The sequence below is a fragment of the Notolabrus celidotus genome, chromosome 1 (assembly GCF_009762535.1).
Source record: "Notolabrus celidotus isolate fNotCel1 chromosome 1, fNotCel1.pri, whole genome shotgun sequence".
Lineage (NCBI taxonomy): Eukaryota > Metazoa > Chordata > Actinopteri > Labriformes > Labridae > Notolabrus > Notolabrus celidotus.
The window spans coordinates 34,725,195-34,740,519 of NC_048272.1; the positions used below are offsets into that span (position 1 = coordinate 34,725,195).

Here is a 15,325-nt window from a genome sequence, read left to right on the forward strand (position 1 = left end):
TGGGTGCAACATGTCTACTGACCTGAGGTTAGAGCAGACATAGAGGATATGTGCAGTTATTTTTCAGCAGAGAAAGTAGTTATATTGTAATATTTACACTTCAACTAAATTCAATTCTTGATATCTGGTCATCTGTTAACCTGAAAAGCACTAGCCATGTGTATTTGCTGTACTATCTAGTTCCTCAGTAATTAGAACATGCCTCCTCCTCACATCTGCAGTGACAGGTGTGAGGAGGCCTGAGAGTGCCTCAACCAACATGGTGTCTGCTCTGCATGAATTATATTTGCACATATAAAGTCAGAACAAAGTTGACATTAATTATCGCAAAATATTTCTTTATTTGAAGATGTTTCTTTAAATACAACATCCTTTAGTTGGACAAATAATATCTTTGTCAATGAATCATGTTTTGATTGTTTACAAAATTGTTTATCATCCCACCATCGACCTCTTTCTCCCTCTCAGCCGAACCTCGTCCAGCTTTTTGATGACTGCTGCAGACTTCTTGGATGACGCAGCGTAGCTCTTCAGGAGCTTCTCAAACAGCGCCTCTGTGTTAGGGTGGGTACTAAGGAACGCCTTCTCCAACACATACAAGTCCACCCCCTTATCCTCTGGCAGAGCAGAGATGTAACTCAGACCAAAGTCAATAAGGACTAAGTCAGACTCCCCCTCCCTCGGTGCACGTCTCAGCAGCATGTTCGAGGTGGTCAGGTCTCCGTGAACGACGTCCTCATCGTGCATTTTGGCCAGGATCTGACCGATCTGTTTAGCCAGCGGCTCCAGCTCCGGCCCTGTGCAGGAACCAGACTGCTGAGCGGATGCTATGTGGTCACGCACAGTCAGGGATCCAACGATTTCCTCCAGGAAGATACAGTGTGTGGTGTAGTCCACAAAATAGACAGCAGGGGTAGCTATACCTGACAGGGAAAAGGGAAGGAGATGAGACGTCACATACAGTACACCTGTATCTCTATGTTTATAAGGATAAGAGGCATGTGTGGCTAGATTTTCTTATTATCAAAAGAGTCATGAAAAGACAAAAACCAACAAGGTTCAGGAGATATAACAATCTCTTTATGATGATAAAACTGACGACAACCACCTGTTAGTCAGCAGTTTTCTGCTTACATGTTAAGTACATGCCTTACTATACTGACACTTCTCATAGCAGAGCGCTGTTTGAGCTGCCAGTAAAGAAAAGGTAATGTAATCAGAGACAGAGAAAAAGGGAACCATGCAGGGAATATGTCACTGTGGAACTGAGCTCAATTTATCCTCTAAAAATCAAGGTTAAAAAATGATCATCATTAAATCAATTGTAATACAGTAGTGACCGCTAAGCAAGCAGAAAATCATCTGAAATCATGTGTTTGCTAAAAGCACGAGTCACTGATTTCAGCATGAAACTGATTTATTCAGATTAAGTGTATCTGTGTTATTGATCATATCCTGTGAGAGACAGGAAGACAGACTTATGGTTGTGATATTATTAAACTTGGCATCTCGTCATTTATCAGTGTGGAAAACTTTATCCTGCTTGTATTATTGAAGATAATTCCTAAGATAAATCGTTTTCTGTTTCATTCTGACAACAAAACACTTGAAATGTTATCTTTTCTTATTTTAATACTCTTAGATTTTTTCACCATAATATATCAGGTCACAAATACAGACATTTCTTAGGAGGACTCGTTGTCCACTCTCATTGTGGACCTTTTCAATGGTGGAATTTTCCGTTCCACATATCTGGAACAAACTCCCTGAAAGCTGTAGGTCTGCTCCAACTCTCACCTCTTTTAAATCAAAGACTAAGACTTTTTTTCCCACTGCCTTCCTATCTTAGCTTATTTTAACTTGCTTTATATGCAAATTTTCAAATTTAATTTTAATATATTTCTAATGATCTTTTTATTGTCTTTGTTTTATTATATTTGTCATTTTAATTGTGCTCTTTTATGCTTGTCTGAATGTTTCCAATGCTTTTAATGTTTTAATGTAAAGCACATTGAGTTGCCCTTGTGTATGAAATGCGCTATACAAATAAAGCTGCCTTGCCTTCTTATTTATTTGAATTTGTCTTTTTTTATTGATTGATTTTATTATTTTTTTTTTTTTTAAGTATTTCCAATCGCACTCCTCTATCTTGTTTTAGTCTTGTATATTTTCACTTATCTCTGTTTTCTGTCTGTTCTTTTGTGAAGCACTTTGAGCTGCATGCTTGAATGTATGAAAGGTGCTGTATAAATAAAAATGTGTTGAGTTGAGAATATGACACATTTTGAAATGTATTCGGAGGCAGAGTCAAGGGGGCGGGTTGTAATGTATCTTTTAGTTTTAGTTAGCAGTGTAGAGTCAGAGTCAGTATGTTATGTTACTTGAGAAATGTAATTTTAGATGCAAAATCCAAAACATAACATATGAATCTGATGAAACTTCCTCCAGCTGTCTGTAATGAACACAGGCGGCTGTCCGCTGTCACTCGCCTGCTCTGCGGCAGCGCAGTATAGACCGGACCTCCTGCACGGTCCTCCGGTGGGTCAGCTTCTCGTCCAGGACCGGGTGTCTGTACCGTTTCGGGAACCGTTCTTTAACGATCGTAGGCTTCCCCAGGAACACTGCTCGGTACACCCTCGCCTCTGCTCCTTGTTTTAGTAACTCTGCTCTGCTGAGGAGCTCCGGGACCGTCATGCTGTCCTCCTGAGCCGTGTTTACTTCCGCCTTCTTCTAACGTCACGGTGCTTCCTGTGAGGAGTTTGTGGACTGCTGCCACCTAGCGGTCATCTCTGATAAATATTTTTTTACAGTCTATGTGATAAACACACACTCAGGTTTCCTTTATTTTCATGGGGGTGATAAGAAAAAAACTCAAATTTACTTCATAAGACAGCTACCTTTATTACACCGTAGATAAATAATAGAGTAAGTTTATTAAAATTATATGTCACCTGTATTTTCCAATGTTTAAATGACTACAATAGAATTTAAAGAAAATATATATATTACAAAAAAAAAAAAAATGTAAAATAAAAAATGTTTCAATGAAAATGGATAAACTCTTGCGTTATATGGAAGCCAGAGACGGGTATTTAAATTTACTCTGTTTACCGGTAATGATGAGGGAATTTTAACTGTTTTCTCAAGTTCATTTCTTATTTTTTTGCTATCTCAATACAAGACAGTTTTTCCTGATTATAACAAATAATTTGTCTCATTATTATTGAATTACAAAGTATATTCTCTTGTGATAACGGGACATTTTTTGTAAATGTAGAAAACAAAACATTAAAAGGGTCAGTTTGCAGATGTAATATATTTGTTTGCAGCATCAATATTTCATGTTGTAATGTCGATGCTGGTTGAGGTTAAGCTAATTCTAAACTAATTTAAGACTGTTTGGTTCTTAAATTTTATCAAACAAATCTTGTCTACCCTACAATATTTCTCGCACAAGTCTAAATGTATACTCAATAAGTAGAACACATGGCTAGGAATTTGCCTGTAAGTAAGCAACCTAAGACATTGTTTAATATTCTTTGAAAATGTGTTTTTGTATATGATTTGTTGTATTTACATTATTGTTATTTTAATCATTGCTTTAACTTTAATTTATCTTATTTAATTATTTATTTATCTATTTTATTCCTTGTATTCAACTAATCTTGTCAACGCTACCTTATTTTAACTTTTTTTCCCCCACTCTTTCTCATTTAATTAATTTTACTGTGTTAATTTTATTTTAACTTATTTTTCAGTATTTTATTTACAATAATGCTTTTTTTAATTTTACCATTGCTGTTGTTTTCTGTCTCTGTTATTTTGTGAAGCACTTTGGGCTGCATGTTTATATGTATGAAAGGTGCTATATAAATAAAGATGATTTGAGTTGAGTTGAGTTTTTGAATTGCTCCAGGGCGTCCATAATAAAGAGAGCTCTGCAACAGTGGATCATTCCTGATAAAATACAGGATGAATGACAATACATTTAAGGAAGACTTTATTATAGCCTACTGTTTTTTTTAATCATCATTTTACTTTTTTCATGTTATGTTTTTTGGTCATTTAAATGCAAATTCAACGTTTAAAAAATATTTCTGTGCTGTGACTTTGGGATAGATGTGTCGACCTCTGGCGTCTATACTCAGCCTGCATCCCTCCCTGTAACTTGACGCCGTTGCCACGTAGCTGAGCCCAAACTTCCTGAAGGTACACAAGTTTCTCCAGGAGCATCTCTCGGCAGCTTATACGGTCAGTTCATTCTCTACCCCTTCTGTCTCATATTCAGCAACATCAAAAGTCGGATTAAAGTGTCTGTAGTGCTCTTAATGATAGAGACAAGGTAATGTGTCCCAGCGTACATTCCTGGACACGCAGACAGACAGATAGAGAGACAGACAGACAGACAGTGACGGTGAATAACGGATCGACTGACCGCTTCAAAAGCTGTTACTACTATGGGGAGGCGACAAGGAAGGCTTTAAATTAAGATGCACTCCAGAGTCAGATTGTTTGTTTGTTCTCACAATACAAAGTAGGAAATTACTGAGACAAAGTGCTGTACTGTCGGCTTTACTGTATACACGTGTTTATACAGTCTTGTTAGTATGTTTATGTCAGTGTGCAAGACGCGTAGTGCACGATCATTGAGAGGAAATTGTTTACTTTAATTTCCCCTTATTTATCTGACAACAATAACCAGTTAAATCACAGGTTAATCATTTTATAAGAAACACTTAAAAAGTCAAAAACAAGGTGTTGCAAAGCTGGTACCTCTTCCTTGACCTGCCTCAAAATCTCAAACAATGGTTACAAGTCAATCCATCTTTAAGAAGATGTCCATTTAATGACACTTTTAGAGATTACTCAGCTGCACAATTAGTTTCACTTGTTACTGGTACGTTTTCTGATAATACTGTCATGGTAATAACGATGATGATATTTAAAGTGCACCTGTCAAAACCAGAGTCACAAGTAAATAAAAACAAGCTGACAAAAGACAGTTGCATCAAAATGTCGAGATAACCACATTAAAATAAACGTTTCAAATATTACCCCAGTTTCGAGGACAGTACAGTAGGTTAATAGCTTTACTCAAGTGGCCTAGTATTAGTAAGCTGGTTCATTGTTATATTGATCCTTTATTTGGAGAAAAGCATCTTAATGTTTTCTCCATCATGAATAAGCAGATTATATTCTTAATAACATAAAACAGAAGGGCTTTGTTGTGAGAACTGACCCAATATTTGTGTCATATTGACACGTTTTTTATAAAGCCTGTTTCAAGTGCTTATTAAATACCATTTGAATTTAGTAGATATTTAAAGGGATTTTACCTGGGGGACTGGCACATGAAAATATGTTGACTGATAGATAGTGATTAACAACTCAGGTAATTTAGCTAGTAATAATCACATAGGATGATATGTGTGTTTTTTGTTTTGCCCGTATGAATTTGAAGTAAATATCTTCTAGCAACCAGAAAGTTGGGCTTTAGAAAATTGGAAAAGGTGTCTTTTCTATTATTTGATGACATGTTATTGATTTAAGATCAATTTAAAATTGAAATAAATGAATAAATTGCACAAGCAAAAAAAAAATCTCAGTTTAAGTTTCATATACTATCTTAATCTGGAGCTTAATCTTCAAGTGTGTCAATAGTGTTGGCTCAGTTTCACCTTTTAGCTGCCCTTCAATCCATTTAAATGACTTCTCCATCACGTGTGCTGAAACTCTGAGTGAAAAATCTGTAAGCATGTTTGTTTTATCCGAATAGGAAGCCTCACTGAACTCAAGAATGTCATTCCAGTCTTTCACAACCATGAGGACAAAGATATGAGGAAACTGAGACAGATCTTAAAGTTCTCTTTAAGGTGAATACTGCACAGACTTGAATAACAGCCTTACTGTGTGTTTATCAGAGATGCGGACAAAAGAAACTGTTGGGTTGTATAATGGTTGGTTTGGATGTTGGGAATTTTGGAGCTTGGCCAAACTAGGTCCAAAGTCAGGCTTTCATACGCCACTGAGAGGAACTTAAGTGTTCAGTGTCTTGCATGAGGACACTTTGACATGTGGACTGTTAAAGTGGGTTCCTGATTTGATCCCCAGCTGGGATCCCTGTCTATGTGTCTCCCTGTGAATGTGTAGGTTCACTCCTGGTCCCTGGCTTACTCCTACAGTCCAAAGACCGTTCATCACAGACTATAGTTTGACTGTAGGTGTGACTGTGACTGTGTTTTCGTCTCTGTTTGTTAGCTTTGTGATTGACTCATGACCAGTCCTGGCTGTGTCTTCGCGTCTCACCCAATCACAGCTGGGTTTGACTCCAGTCCTCCACAGGTCCTAAAAGGGGTAAAATATCAATTTAAAGCTAGGGTTGGTAGCCACGGAAAACTAACTTGAATTTGAATCTAGCATACCCTCAGGACTCCATCTAACCCCTCCCCCCCTCCCCTCGGAGCTCCTCAAAAACTACGCTCAATGCACGAGCGCCGCTGATTTGTGACCATATGATCGTGACTGATTCAAAACCGCTCCTCAGCACATCATTTGTGTCTTGCACTACGTCAACTCATGTCTCACTCAGCGAAAACAGCAAAACATTCTCATAGTGAAAGTTAAAAACACAAACAAACGGCAGAACGGCAGAACGGCAGGACGGGATTTGGTTGGTTTCATAATGTGACTCCTGATGGCAGGGATTGGTTGGTGTTTTCCCCAGGTTTACTCCGGCTGTAGATAGCAGCTTCTTTTGGCTCTTTTTTTAAGAACACATTATGTATTGATTGCCATCGGGACATAAAGATCATTCTAACCAGTATATCAAAAAGTGCATCTAAATCTGACTACCAACCCCAGCTTTAATTTAATATGAGTTTATTTGATTAGGACAATGCACATTAATCAACATTTCAACAGTATTCCTCAATTTAAATATGCCGGAATTAGCACAATAGCTCAATTTCATCCGTAGTCCTAAGGCAGGTACTTACATAAAACATAAAATAACAACATTTAAAATTACAGGATGTCAGAAGTAAGCTAATAGAACACTACACAAACATACAAAACGTAAACTTTTGGGACATTATAAAAACAGGATGGAAGGTGAGGCCAAAGCCCGCGGGAATGGGCATCAAATGAGGAAACAGATTATTCATGTGTACATGACTGGTTTGTTTTCAACCAATTAAGTCTTTTTTTAAAGGTACCGTAGTTCTCAAGCCCCCTAATGTGAGCCGGTAGTTTGTTCCAGGACTGTGTGCCTCTGACACACACTACTATTTGGCTTAATTTGGTTTTACATCTCGGTACATCACAGTCTCCTCTTGGTTGTGCTCAAGGTGTCAGGGTTCAAAGGACCTCAGTCAGAAAGACTCAAAGCTGTGTTTTTTTCAAAAAGTTACTAAATTATTTATATCTATCAGGGGTTGTATTTTAAAATAACAAACTATATTTAGGAGGAAGTCTACACAAAGATGAAACAGATGCAGATTTTCATAAATGTCCTTTTACACAGCATTTACGGGTTAGATGTTGAGCTTGACCTTTTATTTCCTAAAGTAAATAATGATTTTATAATGCAATTTTTCTCTGGAGGACATTCTTTACATAACCTGTTATGTGAAGAAGATTAGTCAGCACTTTGCTGCGATAGCTGTCATTTGTTTTTATCCCTGGTGTCAGCAGTCTTAGAGTTTTTTAGGAGTATGATGAAGTTTGTCCATAGATTTTTTTGAGCATTAAAAGTCCAAACTGGGTTAAACCCCTCATGAGTTCACTCAGAACTAAACCAAACAAAGTAATCAGGTGTGTGTTGTTGAATTAACCTGTTTCTAATTCCTCCCAGACCATTTCTAATGACTCATTAATCTCTCCAACCTGACCTGAGATGTTGATTTTTCATCACATGGCTGCAGAGTCCTCCCTCTGTCCAGTCAGAGCCATGCTCCAGATTCCTCACTGCTGTGTTATTATCAGGTGATGGGATTTGTGGTGTTTATAAAAGACTTGCAGCAGGCTCACTGTTGGCCACACAGCTCTTTTGTGTTTTGTTGATCCAATCTGAAGTGGACTCCCTAATGAAATCATGACGGTCAACAGATCGGTCGTCAGGGAGACGGGGCTGCAACAGGCTCTTCTGGACTCCCTTGTCTTTCTCTGAGCAGGACTCACAGAGGAGACCAGAGACCAGGAGAGCGCTGCAGGGTCTCCAGAAAGAGATCTGATTCTTTTTTTCTTTTTTCACAGAGGATGTTGTCTGAGAAGAGTCTGACTAAAATGTGCACTTAGAAGAAGAAAAAGGACAATGGGTGAGTTTGAAATAAATTACTCCATCAGTTATAGAAATATCATCCTGCAGGTCAGAGTGTTTACTGTTACTCTGATGTTATAAAAGTAGGAAACAGATGGATGAAAGGCATTAGATCTTCTTGTATTGTTTGAATCCATGAAGCCCAGCAAGCATTAAAAACATCAAAGACAGCTTTAAACAGTAAAAGTATTTTAAAAAATTAACCTATAGTCTAAAAAAATGTACTGTCAGTTTTTCATGTGGCCGGTCTCTGTGGTCAGTAGTCTGAGGATTTTTTAATAAGCACTGAGCTTCAACAGCGTTTGTTTGGATTCATTTCATTTGCATTTCTGTCAGTCGACCCTGAACATGAGAGAGCTCCAGGTTAATGAGATGCACAGCTGCACAACAGCTGAAGACAAACATGTATCCTTCATTTGGAAACTGAATACAATGAATGAGATATCAAAACTGATGTGTAACCTCTCTGAGATTAGATGCACTGGACGAGCCTGGTACAATGTACATATAAACTGCATTCACTTTTTAAATCAGTTCTGTAGAGTATGAAGAACAGTGTTTGATCTGTGTGCTGCCATTCATGTTTTTCATGTTGATAATAAACCTCAGTACTTCAGGAAAAGATTGATTGATTGATTGATTGATTGATTGATTGATTGATTGATTGATTGATTGATTGATTGATTGATTGATTGATTGATTGATTGATTGATTGATTGATTGATCATCTTTTGCACTGATAAACGTTGTACAATGACAATAAACATATATTCTATTCTATTCTATCTTATTCTAACCTTTCCTCCTAGTTTAAACCCCAACCAGGTGTTCACCACCAAACCTCAAACCTTTTAAAGCCTCATTAATATCAGAGTATCTCCCCCCATTTAAAGATACAGTGTGTAGAAATGGGAATATATGTATTTTATCATAGAAACTTCTCAGGACAACTTTGCTGGCTGGATTACAATCAATTAAGTCCTCCTTTTTGTGCTCGTTATGTCTTGAAATGAGATTTAAATCTGGACTTGTCGGGTCAGTTTGGCTTATATTAAATCTTATGAGATATCTTGATGATAATTAGAAAAGTATACTGAAAACCTGCTCTAACACTGTGGCTCTCATACAGTCGCTGTATCTCACTGCTGTGTCACTGGGGTCACAAATCTAACAACTGCAGTCATGAGTGCTCTCTTATAGTCTCTTATTCTAAAACATTTTACCCAGGTGAAGGTACAGAGTGGCCTCTAAAGGATGTTAGATAGATATCACTGAAACATTAACACTTGAGTAGGATGTTGCATTTGGCCTGGATTAATGAATAAAAACTACAACTCTTGCAGCAGACAAGCTCTAAAATGTTCCCACCTTTATTCCTTTGTGAAACTGAATAATTGAATTAAAAACTGAGTGTAATGGGTTTTTGTGCAGCTGGACATTTTTGTAGTGGACAGCTAGTGTTCCCTTTGTTTAGCCTTGATTGTGGACATTACAGCTTTAGATCCAGATGAGAAGGTGAACCATGTATTGTTCAAGCATTTACAAAGAAAGCTCTTTAATTCTCCATAAATATCATGTTTGGTGTAATTTAAGACTCATGCTTTGATGCTTTTCCTAAAACCACCTTTCTTTGTTTCCTTTCAGCTAATGTGGTCCTCCTGTTGGCCAGTGCTGTGTCCACACTGGGCGGCCTGGTCTTTGGTTATGAAATGGGCATCATCTCTGGGGCCTTGCTACAGCTCAAAGTGGATTTCAGGCTGTCATGTGTTAGGCAGGAGGCTCTGGTCAGCTCCTTGTTAATAGGAGCCCTGCTGGCCTCCATTGTGGGCGGCAGTATGATCGACAATCAGGGCCGCAGGAAGTCCATCATCTTCAGCAACATCCTGATCCTGGCCGGCAGCCTGGTCCTGCTCATCAGCTCCTACGCTGCACTAGTAGTGGGCCGGATCACAGTGGGCTTCGCCATGTGCTTATCCTCCATGTCCTGCTGCATCTTTGTGTCTGAAATGGTTACCCCAGAACGCAGGGGCTTCCTGGTAACACTGTACGAAGCTGGAGTCACGGTGGGGATTCTGGCAGCATACGCCATCAACTACTTACTGTCTGACTTAACAAGAGGGTGGAAGTGGATGTTTGGATTAGCCATAGCACCCACTTTGATTCAGCTGGTCTGTGTCATATTTCTTCCATCAAGCACTAAAAAGTCCAAATACAGAAGAGACTGCTCTCAAACCGAAAGAGACCTCATAAGCTCAAGCGAAAGCCATGAATCAGAAGACTCAAAAAGCATTGAGAACAAAACGATTCAGTACAGCAGTGTGTACCTTTTCCAGCGCAAAGACAACATGAGGACTCGGACTGTGATCGGTCTTGGTCTGGTGCTCTTTCAGCAGTTCACGGGCCAGCCCAACGTGCTGTTATACGCCTCCACCATCTTCCACTCCGTTGGGTTTCATAGCGATTCCTCTGCAGTGCTGGCGTCTGTGGTGCTGGGGTTAGTCAAAGTGATTGCCACCCTGTCCTCCATGGTGGTCTCGGACAGGGTGGGCAGGAGACCTCTGCTCATCAGTGGATGCTCTGTCATGGCGCTGTGTCTGATAACCATTGGGCTCCTGAGCGGACAGTCCATGATCCAGGATGCGAAGAGGCCTTGTGAGTCTGAGGACTTCAGTGCTAACATAACAGATCTGCCTCGTCTGTCTCTTTTGAACCAGTCAGCTACTGAACCACCTTTCAATGAAGACCAGAGACTTCTCTTTAACAGAACACAAACTGAGGATGGGCTCGATCAAGTCGGACAGACTGTAACAGACTCTCTGAAATCTTCACGTCATGTCAATAACCAAGTGGTGAACTGGATCATTCTCCTGTGTATGATGGCTGTGGTCACTGCATACTCTACTGGATTTGGACCAAGTTCGTACTTTCACTCAAACTGTTTCTTAAGCTTAGGAAGATGAAAAGTTAGCTATTACTCATTTTCAAAATGATAGATATCAATATGCAATTGATAAAGCCATACTATAAGTGAGGGATAATGTGATGTAAGCAGGAGAATGGTTAGTTAGCAGAGTGATCTTTTCCCTGAGGGGTTACCCTGCTATAAAAACCTGCTCACTACACATTATCCTGCTTATTACAGGGTTACTTAACCCTCCCGTTATGTTCGTTTCTCAGGAACAGCAATAATGTTCCTGGGTCAACTTGACCCGGGGCATATTTAATCATCCAAAAGTGTCAGAACCCAAAAAATCCCAATACAATTTTTTTAAATCTCATTATTGAACTCCATTACTAACCATTTTAATCAATATTTAGTGCAATGGTGTTCTTTAATTCTCACAGATCATGGTTCAATGAGGATAACTCACTTGTTTTTCAAGTGTGTGTTGTGATTGGGGTGAAATATGTCACCCAGTTGCAAAGAAACAATGAGTATTTGTCACTTCTTTGACCCCTTTTAGCCTCCATGTTGACTGCCGGGTCAAGTTGACCCACGAACCGTATCTATGTAATATAAACATGCAGGAGGGGTTGCAAATATGTTAAATTAACCATTTTTATTTTATATGTTGATTAAGTTAATTAAGCCAAGCAGAAGAAGTTTCATACCGAAAAAGTACTTTTAACGATTTAAAAAATAATAATTTAACTGTGAAATGGGTCAATCTGACCCTGAACATAACAGGGGGGTTAATAAAGATATTTATCATTTTACACCTTATATTGATGCATAAATTTAATTGATTTAAAAATGCTTAAATCTCTATTGCTGAAAATAGTCCAGAACACTCCCTGTATAAGCTGCAACCTTAGTAACGTGTAACTCTGTAGCCGTCTTAAAAGAAGCTTACTTTGCTGTTATGACTCAAAGTAAACAGCCTTTCGCTGATCTTCAGGTAAAACAATGTGAACAGGAACACATGAATCAGTGCAACACCTGATTGAGTTTCTTCACCTTGTCACCAACAGCATCAATGGCATTTCTTTTTCCATTTATTCAAAATTCAGTTTATCGTCAGTACCAAAGAATGAATGAATGTGTAAATTTTTTTACTTTGGTCATTAGTTTAAAAAGAACAAAAGTCTACAGTTTGTGTGAGTAGTCATCTATCCAAAAAAAAGATAACACAGTTTTACATGTTGACACTGATTTGTTTCACACAATAAAATTCACAATAACAAAAAAAACAACAACAGTGACCAAAAAAGGAGTCACGATTCTCAGAACACATTGGAGCAAAATACTGTTCTCCTCAGGTCAGATTGGACACAAAAAAGGGATCACACATGTTTGAGAAAAAACAAGACAAAGCTAAAATAAGACGCAACAGTTAAACCCGGCCTGTTCAAAATGAATGATATATTTAGCTGATCAGGAGAAGATGCTGCCACGATCTCATTGTATCAGTCCTCATACACTTCAGGATCCCGCACCGTGCTCTGATGAGTTTTTACTTCATGCACTGTCTTCACTTTTGTAGACTTATCTCTCAAAGCCAAAAGTTTATGTTTTTTAGTGTGGTTTTCCCACCATGAACAAAAAACAACCAATGTCCCGGACATCTTTTAACAAATCGACATGATCACAGTTAGCCCCTCCAGGATCCGTGGTTAGACCCCCATCATAGCGGCGGTCTGTTCTTTGTAGCAGCAGTCTGCTATCTAGAAATAACAGACTTTTATGAAATGTTGCTGTTTAAGGACCTATCAGAATCAAGCAGCGAATGCAGCCGTGTATTAAGCATGTATATTTATGATACCTGGTGTTACATGCTTAGATAGGGTATATATTCTTAAAGAAAGAAGCTTCTTTTGTTTCTTTGAAGCGTCATATTGATGTATCTGTGCAAAATCCAAACAGAGAAAGTCTAATTTTATTCCAGCTTCCATTCATTTGAAATACATTGTATCTGCAGCCATATCAGTCAACATCTTTTTTTTCTTGATGTGTATTGCAGAAGGAAATAACATGTTGTTTTTGTCTTTCTTCTTCCTCCTCCAGTGACGTGGCTTCTCCTGAGTGAAATATTCCCGGCTGCTATCAGAGGGAGGGCCTTTGCATTCACCAACTGCTTCAACTGGGCCGCCAACCTGCTGGTCACTTTCACTTTCTTGAATTTTATTGGTAAGTTCTCAAAGTCAGGGAAGTTCAGCCAAATAAAAACATTGATTAGGGTTTTGTTCTGATAGTATTCATCAGGTGAGTCAGCTATGATCACACTAAGACTCTAGATCAGAGAAACAATTATGAAACATGTCTAAAGTGATTCATTACACCGGATTGATTACTGTAAAAGTTATTCAAAAAATATGTCTGATTACAAACTTTAAAGCCTCGTTTATATTTCTGCCTCAAATTAATAGGCCCAAAGGACTGCATAGCCGCTGTACCTATGCAGAGTCCTACACACGTAGCCAACGTGTACCTCCTCCAAAATATAGCTACGAATCAAATTGAAGCTGACCGCAAGCCCTGTGATTGGCCCACTCGGCAGCATTGTGTTTCCTGTTTTTACAGCACTTCCGGGATCCCCGCAAATCTGCTGTGTATTTCATCTCCTCTGTATTCTCCCCTGTAATCATGTCTGTATGATAAACAGCAACATGTATCAGCTGTAGATTAACATAACACGCTCTGAATCGCTGTGGAAAGGTAAACAGAGATCGTAGCGGGGCCGGAAACAGGTGACCTCACTATCAGAGAGACCGCAGTGCCCTCAAGTGTTTCAGCAGAGTATTTCTGTGTGACACTGACACATTGACGCACAAGTGTGGACAAAGAGGTACCTGTAATCTCTTTCTGGATTTTGTTCAGTACATGTGTAAAAAGTGTTGTATGATTAAAAAAAAATCTCCCCCTGCTTTCTTTTAACAGTCAACATGTCACTCACTGTGAATCATTGCTGTAGGGAATACAAACAAAGGCTGTTTCTGCAGCATGCTGTTTATCTACTAATCTAACACCTCAAATCAGTCTTCTTCCTGATGGTATCATTTGCTTTTGTGAGTCAAACGAAGGTGTGAAAACATTTTTGCCACAGTGTCAACAGGCTAAGGTTTATGTGACGGAGTCATTTCAACAGAATGATTTGATACGATGTGTGTGATCAGGTCATCACTTTTGCCATTGAGAATGAATTACTGTTGTTTTGGAGTTTTGACCAATCAGAATCAAGTATGTCAGTACTTGTAAGTTGTGTATTAAAAGGAGGAGCTGTTCGGATGGTGCATTGATGGATTGGCAGAGACTCAACTGGATTTTGTTTTTTAATCACAACAGATTTAATCGGTCTGTCTGGGATATTTTTCCTGTACGGGGTAATCGCTGTGGTAGCTGCAGTCTTCTTCCACTTCATGCTACCAGAGACCAAAGGCAAGACTCTGGAGGAAATAGACAGGGAGCTGCGTTCAAACAGGTATGATCTGTACTTGTCGAAAGATACAAATGATGGCATCAAGTGATAAAAGCTTATGTGTTTGTTCTGGGCCTTGTCCTGCAGGTTTTACCACAATGATGCGTGCTGTGGTAACTTAAGAAGCACTTCCGCAAAGTATCAAAGAGTGCAGTGTGAGGTCAGCTCCTCGGGATGATCCAGTCAGAGCTGCAGCATTTAACAAACACATATGAAGCAGTTTGCAAACCCCAGACATACACAGATTAACTTCCTACTGTACTGTAACCCTACTGACATCAAATTCAAGCTGACATCTGAAAGTAGGTGTAAGTTTTACTTCATATTGAAATGAATGTGATTTATTTTTGTGAAATGTTAATAAAGTGATTTCTGTTCAGTCACATCTTTGTGTTAAAAAAACACAAACCTCTCTGTTACATCTTCATCATTTACTGTCCTTTTGTTACTAAAAACCACAAAACTTTTTAAAGGGAAGATTTTAGCTTTCAAATTATTGGGTTTGAATATTTACCTGCACATTTGTTTCCCACCTTTCTGACCATTGAGACACTTTACTGTGTGCCCTCATGAGCAGTGTTATAGCTTATAG

At 38.7% G+C, this 15,325-nt stretch overlaps 2 protein-coding genes across 3 annotated transcripts; one reads left to right on the forward strand and one right to left on the reverse strand.

Annotated features, from left to right (window-relative positions):
• Positions 1 to 317: 317 nt before the first annotated feature.
• Positions 318 to 2,750, reverse strand: tp53rk (TP53 regulating kinase). The gene is made up of 2 exons (XM_034684425.1): positions 2,490 to 2,750; positions 318 to 923 (listed from the first exon to the last, which is right to left on the reverse strand). Exons 1-2 carry the CDS (start codon positions 2,692 to 2,694, stop codon positions 436 to 438), a joined length of 693 nt encoding a protein of 230 aa, XP_034540316.1. The 5' UTR covers positions 2,695 to 2,750; the 3' UTR covers positions 318 to 435.
• A 1,403-nt stretch (positions 2,751 to 4,153) lies between these two features.
• On the forward strand, positions 4,154 to 15,118 carry slc2a10 (solute carrier family 2 member 10). Of its 2 annotated transcripts, XM_034687014.1 has the most exons (7): positions 4,202 to 4,251; positions 5,777 to 5,873; positions 8,254 to 8,315; positions 9,962 to 11,233; positions 13,323 to 13,445; positions 14,601 to 14,736; positions 14,821 to 15,118. In XM_034687014.1, the coding sequence occupies exons 3-7, from the start codon at positions 8,312 to 8,314 to the stop codon at positions 14,909 to 14,911; spliced, it is 1,626 nt and encodes a 541-aa protein (XP_034542905.1). In that variant the 5' UTR covers positions 4,202 to 4,251; positions 5,777 to 5,873; positions 8,254 to 8,311; the 3' UTR covers positions 14,912 to 15,118. The 2 variants fall into 2 exon arrangements, with proteins under 2 accessions (XP_034542897.1, XP_034542905.1); XM_034687006.1 differs by lacking the exon at positions 5,777 to 5,873 and having other exon boundaries at positions 4,154 to 4,251.
• Positions 15,119 to 15,325: the final 207 nt, after the last annotated feature.

Bases quoted from the DNA above. Each gene is read 5' to 3' on its own strand.
- tp53rk (XM_034684425.1), bottom strand. From the start codon at position 2,694: ATGACGGTCCCGGAGCTCCTCAGCAGAGCAGAGTTACTAAAACAAGGA. The intron at 924-2,489 runs GCGAGTGACAGC...TTTCCCTGTCAG, and splicing joins ACTGCGCTGCCGCAGAGCAG to GTATAGCTACCCCTGCTGTC.
- slc2a10 (XM_034687006.1), top strand. The intron at 13,446-14,600 runs GTAAGTTCTCAA...TAATCACAACAG, and splicing joins CACTTTCTTGAATTTTATTG to ATTTAATCGGTCTGTCTGGG. The intron at 14,737-14,820 runs GTATGATCTGTA...CTTGTCCTGCAG, and splicing joins AGGGAGCTGCGTTCAAACAG to GTTTTACCACAATGATGCGT.